At 41.3% G+C, this 10,864-nt stretch overlaps 1 protein-coding gene across 1 annotated transcript in view; it reads right to left on the bottom strand.

The window, feature by feature from the left end:
- The window catches only part of slc12a9 (solute carrier family 12 member 9), a 20,703-nt gene extending 10,060 nt beyond the window's left edge, over positions 1 to 10,643 (bottom strand). The window contains exons 1-10 of the mRNA XM_088279946.1: positions 10,364 to 10,643; positions 5,584 to 5,807; positions 5,376 to 5,510; positions 5,163 to 5,300; positions 4,033 to 4,335; positions 3,851 to 3,958; positions 3,376 to 3,487; positions 3,115 to 3,272; positions 2,946 to 3,028; positions 2,739 to 2,863 (exon numbers count right to left, since the gene is read on the bottom strand). Coding sequence (XP_088136072.1) covers positions 2,739 to 2,863; positions 2,946 to 3,028; positions 3,115 to 3,272; positions 3,376 to 3,487; positions 3,851 to 3,958; positions 4,033 to 4,335; positions 5,163 to 5,300; positions 5,376 to 5,510; positions 5,584 to 5,788 — 1,367 coding nt within the window. The 5' untranslated portion in view covers positions 5,789 to 5,807; positions 10,364 to 10,643. The remainder of the gene's footprint in view (positions 1 to 2,738; positions 2,864 to 2,945; positions 3,029 to 3,114; positions 3,273 to 3,375; positions 3,488 to 3,850; positions 3,959 to 4,032; positions 4,336 to 5,162; positions 5,301 to 5,375; positions 5,511 to 5,583; positions 5,808 to 10,363) is intronic.
- Positions 10,644 to 10,864: the final 221 nt, after the last annotated feature.

The raw sequence follows: 10,864 nt of genomic DNA, 5'->3' as shown, positions 1-10,864 counted from the left end.
TAAAATATCTCCTGCAGAAATATATCAAGTGCTAAGCATTGAGTTAACATCTTTTACCTTTTTTTTTTATCAAAGAGTTATCAGCCTAAAAAAAACGGAAAGCCAAATTATCCAAGTAAAACAGGTCAACATGTTCAGTACACAATCAATAAAAATGGCTGTCCTCAAAAACTAATTCAAAATGAGCTTTGACACCACTTTTTCTTTTGAATATTTTTTTAACTTCTCTTAATGAGAAAAATGAGTTTGTGACTGCCCTGCCAGTGACTTAAATCTGGGTTGGAACGGAGTCAGGGCCATTGGGATTTGGTAGATTATTTCACACATCTGGGCTTTGTGTTTTCCTTTAAATAATGTGCAACCACATTTAAGCACTCCTTCACAACTTCCCCAGCACTTGAACGTTTTTTTGTTTCCCCAAAATCCATGATACTTTTACTGAATATTCGTTTGCATGCCGCTGGGATGGAAACGAAAATGTAAAAATCTGTTGTACTGCACTCGAAGTTCGATGATTTTGCGTGCGCTCACCTCAAACTTCAGCGGATAACTTTGCACAAAAGGGCGGTGCTTTGTTTCGTAGTGGCGCTTCGCAATGTTGCGACGGTTTCGGAGCATATGATGCACACTGGTTTTGAATTGGCTGCAGCCAGAACGAAACTAAATTTCTCCGTCCATTCATTTAAAACAACACGCATCGACCTTGCTAAATTTTGTCAGCAGCACTCTCTTCCGGTCTGCTGCGCAATTGGCAGTGGATCGTAAACAAAAGATTTGATTGGCTCAAATCAGTGACGCCTTTTCCATATTTACTAGAATTGCAGCGCCAACGTTTGCGAATGCGGCCTGAAAAAAATTCATCATAGATTGGCCATGGGTCCGGTCCGAACCATCCCGCGGTCCGCCATTCGGTGATGCCTGATATATAGGGTCCTCAGGAAATTCAACCCGGACAAGAAGCTGCTGCTGGCCTTTTACCACTCGTCCATCGAGAGCCTGCTGACCTACTGTGTCTCCACCTGGTACAGCAGCTGCACTGATCCAGACCGAGTGAGGCTCCAGAGGACGGTCAAAACAGCGCAAAGGATTATAGGCTGCCCTCTCCCCTCGCTGTCGGACATCTACACCGCCCGGTGCCTCAGCAGAGCTCTCAATATCGTCAAGCACAATACTCACCCGAACTCACACCTGTTTGACCTGTTGCCCTCTGGCAGGCGCTACAGGTGCATCAAATCAAAGACTAATAGACTGAAAAACAGTTTCTTCCTGAGAGCCATCACCATTCTGAACTCTCACACACACATAAGACCACCCTTACCTTGCAGAACAGCGACGTAATGTGTTTTTGTTTTTTCCAATTTTGGATTATTTTCCATCTCATTATTTATTCTTTCATTTATCTAATTTATATATTTGGTTACATTATTATTATATTACACTGGAGAGGGGAGCGCTCTAATCTCGTTGCACACTGTACAATGACAATAAAGGGATTTCTGGTTCAGATTCTGATATATAGTCCTTCATGTTGCCTTAGTTTTATTATTTTATCATGCACAGCAAAGTTCCTTGCAGACCCTCACAACACCAACACCCCTCTGATAGCATGGAAATCCCACTTCTCCCAGGTATCCATTTCTGCTGTTATTTTTAGGTCCGCAGCTGGTCCAAAATTTGTGTTTCTGGCCATGGCCCCTTTCACAAAGGACATGGCATACCATTTACCCACCCAAAAATAGCCCAAAAAGTCCCACTTTTGCCAAGTCTATTTATAGTCACTGTCCATCAATTACCTGGGGGCAACACCGAAGGCCCTTTTCCAATTAGGTGGGTCAGACAACCTCCTTAAACTACATCGCAGGCCCACGTCAGACGCCAAAATGGCATAAAACACCATGGGGTGGCACTTTTCAGCAATTATTTAGAAACCAACATGTTGTAAATTCATGTTACAGTCACGGCCCCAGAAGCCTACCATCCCAGAGTGTTAAGAAACCTTTCCAAACAAACACCATGCCATTAAATTTCATTTAATCTTTTTTTTCCAGGTCAACGACTTTTCACAAAACGATGATACTGGCGCACACTACCACTGCATCGCGGAGAGCCTGGCAACCTTGCAAATAATACATGCTAGCAGTGGGGCAAAACTGTACACGAGTTGACATCGACATGTTTCTAATACTACTACTAAAGCAAAAGGATGTTAGCTAATAGATGGCTCTTAAGATCAGGGATATCAAATCAATGTTAAAATGGCTTTCCATAAAGCATTCATTAGATATCAGTGCTAATGAGGTTACTAGTGCAGGCCACATGCCAACCAATTAGTGGTGCAAGTGCAGCAGAGTCGTTTTCTAATAAGGTTTAACAGAGTACTAGTCGAACAACAAAAAAAAAAAAAGCAGGACTAGTAACTTGTGAGGACAACGAGCATACAAGTACATGGACCTTAAAATGAGTATCAAGGATATCTTATCACAGTTTTGTGTGTGTGGCGTGCAACAAAAACATACAGCAGAGTGTGAGTTGAATTTTGCCTTAACGGATTATGAGTACAATACATTTAAAATTAAAAGACATCCTGGTCAGGTAATTTTCCAAACACACGAGACCATGGTTTAATGTCTTGTCATTTAAAGCTTGGGAATATTTGAAAAACTACTTATATTTTACAGTTTGCAACATTATAACAGTATTGACCACATCAAACCTTGCCTGTATTCTACATTGAGTACCTGAAATTTGGTGCCGACGCCCACTCAAGAGCCAAACAAGCCAGGTCAACAGCTGCGTAGGCAAGCAAGTAGAAAACAGTCACCAAACTGGCAACAGCATTAAGCTGGCCTGCAAACACCACACACTGTAACGCAAACGCAAAAGCAAGTTATGACAATGTGTGAATCTCCCAAAAAACAAGTAAACTCCACACAGGGGTTGCTAACCTGTGCTAGCCCCCACGTATAAAGCACTGCCATCCACGGGTTCCCTGAGCCTGTGGTGATAGTAGCAGGTGCTAATGGCAAACCTGGGAGGGGGAAAAAAACATGCGGCTTAGAAAAAAAAAAGTTGGGACAGGAATGGTGTTGTTGTGTTGGGGAGATTAAATAGTACCAAAGAGATGGTCCACAGCAAGCGCATGCAGTATACGGGATGCTCCGATCATGGAGCACATTGCAGCAAACAGAGCACCGCAGTATATTCCAATGGTCACAAATGGTGGCCAGATGTTAATTCGCTGAAGGAAACCATAATCCTGAATCAAAAGAGTTCTAGAGAGCGGAAAAAAAGCAATTAACACTGGCAGTGTTTTATTGTAGTGGAATTAAAAAAATTTAAATAAAAAAAAAAAAAGTTTTACTTGCGTTTCCCCACCTGTCACAAGTGGCACTGACCAAGACGAAGAATAGGACGTAGACGATGAAGGTGTAAATGACAGCGACGATGGTTCCTTTCGGGATGGATACGCTTGGAGTTTCCAGGTCTCCTTCAGGGACAAGAAAATATACAAATATTGGTGTGGATAGTTGGGGGGTGCATTGTAAGTTTCCTTTATTACAGTTGGGGGAAGAAAATCACAGTATGTGGCTCTTTTTTATTTTTATTCTTTAAACCCTTTGGAGTAGAATGTTGGATCTTTCCTGTATTAATTATAAAAATGTATTTAAATAGAATTATTGTCATACAGCGGGTTAGGAAATGATTCAACATGACTGCACCGCATAATGACTGTATCAAGTATCGGTACATGCTATTAGTAAGTACGCAAATATATGTATAGCAGTTGTACTCAGTCTGAGAAAAAGCAGGATTGGTGCATCCCTAGTCGAAATAGTAGATAACTTATAACCTGACATGTTGGCTCCAGCCATAATTCCAGTGCAGCTAGTGAACATAACGGCGAACACGGTGGCGAACGACATGATCGAGTTGGTGCTGTAGTCCAGTGAGTAACCAGCTGTAGGGCGAAAGAGTGACACATACATTAGACGGTCAACATTTCCAAATAGTACAGCGCAATCAAACACTCACAGCCCAGGTTGTTCTTCAGTGTGGTCACGTTAAACCCTGTGTAGCTGGCGTTGTAACGCAGGGTCTGATTGCCAGGACCCGCGTGACTAATGACAAAATTCAGAGGTTTAACGGCCACAGAGCTGATGAAGACAGACAGCAACGAGACAGTGACCAGCAGCAGGATGCCGAAGGCCATCCGGGAGTAGATGTGGGCGCCCACCAGACACACCACCAGACACAGCAGGAGGATCACCGAAGAGTAGAGCACACTGTACCAGTAACCTTGAGGGAGCACGCGCACGCCCTCGGACATGGATGTTTCTGAAACCAAAACAAGAATCTTGATAGAGATTTTCTTGCAAAGGTTCAAGACAAGAAATGATCATTATAATAAAAAGGTTCTTTTGTGCACTTGCTGGGTTCTGATTGATGCAATGGAAAAGTAATAAAATTAGTGGCTTGGCAGACACCAGAAAAGGTTGCAATTAATTTATACCAGACACGTTTTCTGTGTGTATGGTAAGTATAAGATTGGTACAGCACCATTATGAACAACGTCCAAATGACTTTCATGTCCACTCAAGAATTAAGTAGTCAGTTTTGTGCAGATCTTTCTCTTTCATTCACTTACCCCCTTTTGTTTAAACAAAGCAGTCAAATAGTTAAGAGTTTAGGCCCCTCCCACTCAAACAGAGTATGTCAGTGTATGGTAGAAACAGAGTATGTGTCGCAATCAGGAAATGAGATGGCGTGAATGGCGGACACCATGTAAAAAGCCACACTTGAGCCATGCATTTTTTTTTTGCCATCAAAAGCCATTTCTGTCTTGTATGGAGACATCACAAAATCAAGACAAATTAGCATCAAAAGTGACTGTTCTGCTTTACATGTTTTTCACCAAAAGTTTTTTTCTTCTACTTGGACATAAACTGATTAAAAAACAACCCAACTTTTTGATGCATGGTCTATATTGTCAACTGACTGTGGGTCTTGAAATGTGAAAATGCTTTCAAATGGAAGTTAATATGGCAAACTCTGCTTTAAAATGACAGGCTAGCACTCTGTTTATGTTTCAGCTAATTGAAAAATAATATACGGCATGAGAATGCAAAACCATAATCCATAAAAAAAATATGAAAAAAACTTACCAGAATCCACACCAAACACATCAAGAATAGCCTCCACCAGACCAAGAACGTATTCTCCACACGCAAACACTTTTGCTAAGAAGAACATCAAACCAATACTTCCGCCGAACTCAGGGCCCAGCGATCGACTGATCATGTCTGATGAATGAAGTCAGGGTTTTTGTAACACGAGATGAGCACAAAAAAGACAATTTTACAAAGGGGTAAGGATACAGTAAGCACCACCTCCCTGGATGGCCCCGTTGGTGGAAATTGCACAGATGGACAGGATGGTAAGTGTGATGATGATGTAGGCAACAACCACCATCAGAAGGCCTTGGAGCAGCCCAGCGTGGCCAACAACAAAACCTGCAAGAAGACCTCAAGTAAATACAAGTTTGTACAAATATCCGCTGAGGTCTTGTCTTCGAACATTGCTCACCTGTTCTCAGAAACAACACAATGCTGAACATGGAGAGGATGGTCGGCACCATCACGCCGAAAAATGTGTTGAGCTTTCGGGGCTCTTTACTCCGCGTCCCAGAGTTGGAGTCAGGGGACGCGTCCGCTACGGTGCCGCATGTTGCCACCGCCATGGTCAGACCGCACACCCCTGAAGTGATGAGTGGGGTGCGTTCGTTTGACATGCTCGCGTCCTCGGTTTGCCTTGGGGAACACAAATCAGTTGCATGAAAATAACAATCAAGCGATTAATTCCTAAATGATCAACTCTAAGCAATCGGCCAGAGTGCAGTACTAGGCAGTAGCCAGCAGAGGCCCTGCTGATTCAGTCTCAACAAGTTTGAAGGAGGGGAAGGTGAGTTGCGTTCATGTCTTTGCAATTTTATTTTTGTTCAGCAGTTTACTATGCTGTACAGCATTGGAAAGAAAGATCCAATTAAGAATAAATTGTTTGTTAATTTGGTCAAAGAAATAATGTGGTGAAATTTCCTTCACTAGTGTGCGTTTAGAATAAAAATATACATGGAACTTGCCTCTAAAGGATTTGTGGAGGCTGCTAACTGTGAGATGGTAAATCTAGATTAGTTTCTTTTTTTTTCAGAAATGCAAGTAAACTTCTCTAGATATATTTTTTGCACTAATTTTAAATCTGCCATTGTTTTTCCCTCAGCACATCAGGTTTTCATACTAACAAAATATATAATAATGAGTAGTATAGTCATATTTATGAATTAACGGTTAACTTCAGCAAAAGGTAGAATTCCTTTCTGAAATGTCATAGACATGAATTACAATGCGTGGGAAAATATGTCTTGTGCAAGACAATAGATCAAACTTCAAAAGAAGAAAAAACTGTATTCAAAAACAAAACACAGAATTTTCCAACATTGACGCTCTTTTCACAACACTAGCAAAAAGTGATGTAGTTTCCTTAAAGTTAACCACCCACAGCTTGTCACATGTTCAAAGCTTCCTGAAAAAGAGACTCAATGACATCAAAGTAGCATTACATTATAACCACTCCATGACTTATTACTTATTATTAGAGTCATCTGAGCACAATTAAATGCAGAAAATGTCATTTTAACAAGGCTTTTATATAAAAAATTGTCCGTGCCTTCACACAGTCACAAGTCATACGCAGTATTTTCTTGAAGAAAGTTCAAAAGACCGGTCACAACAGTCAGCTGATTCAAAAATTTAGAAAGCTGCATTTGACCGGACATGTTACTTGTGCCCAATCAATGTGATTTGCATTTTGTTCTTATTTCAGCCTGCGTGGACAGCAGAAACGATTTCTTTAGATAAAGCGCGACGGAGTTCAAACAATGACACACAAGAAGGAATCGGCGTGTGATATTTGTGATGCGCCAGGTTTAATGAAAGCTGCTCACACCTCAGCTTGATATTTGGAGCCAGCTAACTCACAGCTCCGTGTCTCATTTGACATTAAACTATAACATAAAGAGATGAGTGCAATGTCTTTCCCTTTTTTCTTTTTTGGACCACTGGAAGCTACTTTTGTAATTTCTCGAGCAGAAACTGAAACGGCCGACCAGAAATTAAACTTCTCTTTGACCTGAGATTTTGACATCATTCAAATAGCAAAGCAGGCCTGGATTAAGTTGCTCCTGATTTATCTCATATCATTGGGAGGGATCATATGCAGTTTCGCTTTTGCAGTTTGCTTACGAGGATGTTTATTGACATGATTTGGTTCATTAACACTTCAAATCATATATGACATTTATAAAAGTGCCTTGTAAAGATAAATATCAGGCGGTTCAACTGCCTGCAAACAATAATATCATGTGACAAAAACTGAAACGATACAATAGCCATTTTGTTCTGGTCAGCAAACTAACAAACTGACAAACTATTGCAAATTTGCAGATTCATTAGACTACGTATAGATAGTTACACAGCCCACAGCAGTATATGATTATTTAAGAAAAAGGTCAAATACAAGATAAAATAATAATAATAATAATTTGTTTTGAATGACACTGTGAGATGATCATTTATTTTTCATTACTGTGGTGGTTTTGAATTTCACAGCATCATATCGAGGGCTGCTTTTGTAGATATTTTGGTTAGCATTTATGTATATAGATTCATATAGTGTAGATCAGGGGTTGTCATTTTTTTTAGGTCCAGGGACCCTCACCGGGGACAAATTTCTTCAAGGACTGTCCACATAATCTCAAGACCAATAAGCAAAACAATCATGTGCATCGGAACGTTTTTAACGTAAATAATCATTAACTTTTTCATCGTTTCCACAAAAGATCTGGTCGCTAAATTTAATACATTTTCCAAACACAGATGTACAAACCACACAAGGGGAATCCTTTCCACATTGTGTTCCAAATGAAAAGAAAGGAGTCTGGTGGAAGGCAATAATGAAGTCAATTGTGCTGAACATTGCCCGTTTTAACGTGAGCTAGCAGAGAATTAAGCACTTGTTGAAAACCTTTGACCCAAGGTAGTTGTTTCAGAATGGAAATGTTTTCCTGAGGTTGCCTTGCCTCACCCGGGCAACTCTACATGAAAAAAGAGCATAAAATACAAAGAAATGATGCGCATGTGAGGGGCGTCAAACTTATGTGATAAGTCACAATCATTTCTAAAGCGAAAAAAATAGTAATTAGGTTAGTATTCATATCATTTTATTGGCTCACTGGCCCTCATATGGTTATGCACTTTGTTTATGATATCAAATAATTTAATGCTTATTCTTTTATGGACAAAGCATTGGGAACCACTGGTGTGGGTGTGTACTTAAAGGGACGCATAACTAACATTAACATTGAAACGTATATAATAGGTTTGCATGCAAAAATGACATTTGAAGTTTTTATTTATGATTTGATTAGCTTCACGACAAATTGGCACGCACCCTGATTTTTTTCCAACCTCAGCGGTCTACGTCACAGCAGAGAGGCAAGCAAGGTAATACTTGCTTTGTCAGTGATGTTGTCTAAAGCAGCGACCGCTCGCCACCAAAATGCAAATGCACTTTACTACTCATGTCCACTTCAACCTGTGAAAGTGTAAAAGCGTTCAGCACAATATTTTGGATTTATTATTGACATCAAACGAGCTCATGTGATCACCTCCTCAAAATCAAAAATACCGTGCTGATGGATTCTCCACTTACACAGGCTGAAGCGGACAAGAGCAAGAATGTGCACACAAACCCTGACTGGTTATATTTTGGGCATTTAGCTACACTAAAGTCATGTATACTTTCAGGAGGCAGGGGGCAGACGGCAGCTGACAGCAGGCAGGCATGGATCTTTACCCCCCTACCCTCTTCCCTCCCCTGCTAAGAGTAGGATAACAGCACGGCGAATAGCAACAATTTGCTTCAGGCCGTTAAAACAAAAGGTGTTAGCACAACAACATTAGCTCCTTATTGTCCAGCCAGCCTGCGTTTTCATGTCACGGGGTTGTCTCCCAAGCAGACGTCGTCCAACACCGCTTACAGCGACCAACTTCGGGCGTGAGCGTCGATTTCAGATAAAAACCTGATTGAACACTGGGGCTATCTTGAACGTGTGCATGGCGGAGCGGCATGTGCTTATTGTCGGGGCCGCTTTGGGAGCGTCAATGTTAAGAGAACAAAAAGTTCCAGCGAGGAGGTCGACTCCACAGCCACATCGGAATGTATAAATTTCGGATGTTACGTTCCAAATTGGACGTGTGTTATTGGTTGAAAAACTGGAGCCAATCCTCATCCTAATAAATGTGCACATCTTCTCATTCCTACTTCAGTCTCTGTAAATATCCCAACTGGTGCTTTTATGCCGTGCATCCTCAATGTGATCAGAAAAGAAGCAGTGTGCAAATGTCCTCCCAGTCCCATACATGTATCTCTGCTCACTTCCACAGTTCCTCATTCTCATATAAATCCGCCACGGAGAGGTTAATCCTTTTGATATGTTGAAGTGGTCATATGGTAGGCATGTCCACATGGATTTTGGTGCCAATTAATCACCGTTTTTGGATGCTATAAGCAATGAAAGTACAATGACTTCCAATGGAGAGTTTGTAATCTGTCCCTTTAGTGACTCTCGCAGTAACATGGAGAGAGCGGAGGGGATCTGGCCATATTCCTCAATAAAGGTAGGTGGTTTTCAAGTCATCACTTTCTCCTAATTTGTCCAATATGAATGGATAAAAAAGCTAATGATAAGTTATTTCTGTTTCCTGATTAAAACATATAAACTGAGCTTGTTAGTGAAAAACGGGACAGCTTTGCTGGCCAGACCCTTTACGGTTGTGGTCAGTTAATTTAAATAGCAGCCATAGAAGTTCGCCATCGAAAACAACATGCTATAGTTGGCTGTATTTTCATGTACAGTAGTGACCGATATTGATCTGCAACAGTTTAAATTGTAGGTATTGTAGCTGCTCTAAATAAAGGATGCCGCCCATTCTACAAATGCAAACCGCCTGGAAACATCTGGAGGGCGTCCCTAACCTTACTTTGGAGCGAGGTCAGGTAAACAGTCGGTTCAGTGACCAATACGCAGAATTGCGGCGGATCTGGTCGCTGAAAAGTTTACATTTTTAAGAGACATCGAAAAAAGAGCTCCTTGCCAGTGCTGTTTTGGAGTCAGGAAGTGAAAGCATCACCTGATCGGCGGCACACGGCGTTAAAAAATGCACCATCGAAATGGATAAACGTATATTTTGTGCTCATGCAAGCGAGTTCGGACATCCTTCAGTTCCCCGGCTAAGACTCTGAGACTTACCGCGACCGTCTCTCGACAAGCAGTGGCCCACTTCCTGCTTGTAAACCCCCTCGTCTGCCGTCTGATGTCCGCCTTATGTCCACTTGGTGCTGGCTGTTGTCGTCCCGGGCCGGTGATCGGCACCGAGCTGAGAGCTTGGGCCTGTGGAGGAAGATGCCCAATAACAACACCGCGGCATGACACGCCTCGTTCTGCGATTATTTGCTCAAAACTGTCACGGGAGAGCGCAAAAGAGACCATGTGACTGACTAAAAGGGACGCCTACATTTTTTTTAATCCTGCAAACAACGACAGTACTTTTTGACATTAGCTACGCCCCTTTACGTCACTCCCCGGCACACACTTGCAATTTGAGATCGATCAATTATTAAGTTATTCTCAACTTATTCATTCAGTCATTTTTTATTTGTTAATTCATTTTATTTATTCATTTATTTACACGTTCTAAAAGTCAATACAGTATTACGGATGTGTAAAGTAGAACATGTTCTACTAGGTAGT

Source organism: Idiotropiscis lumnitzeri, chromosome 17, assembly GCF_059441095.1.
Source record: "Idiotropiscis lumnitzeri isolate Australia: NSW breed Sydney's pygmy pipehorse chromosome 17, RoL_Ilum_1.0, whole genome shotgun sequence".
Taxonomy (NCBI): domain Eukaryota; kingdom Metazoa; phylum Chordata; class Actinopteri; order Syngnathiformes; family Syngnathidae; genus Idiotropiscis; species Idiotropiscis lumnitzeri.
This window is presented reverse-complemented; position numbering and strand designations above follow the sequence as displayed.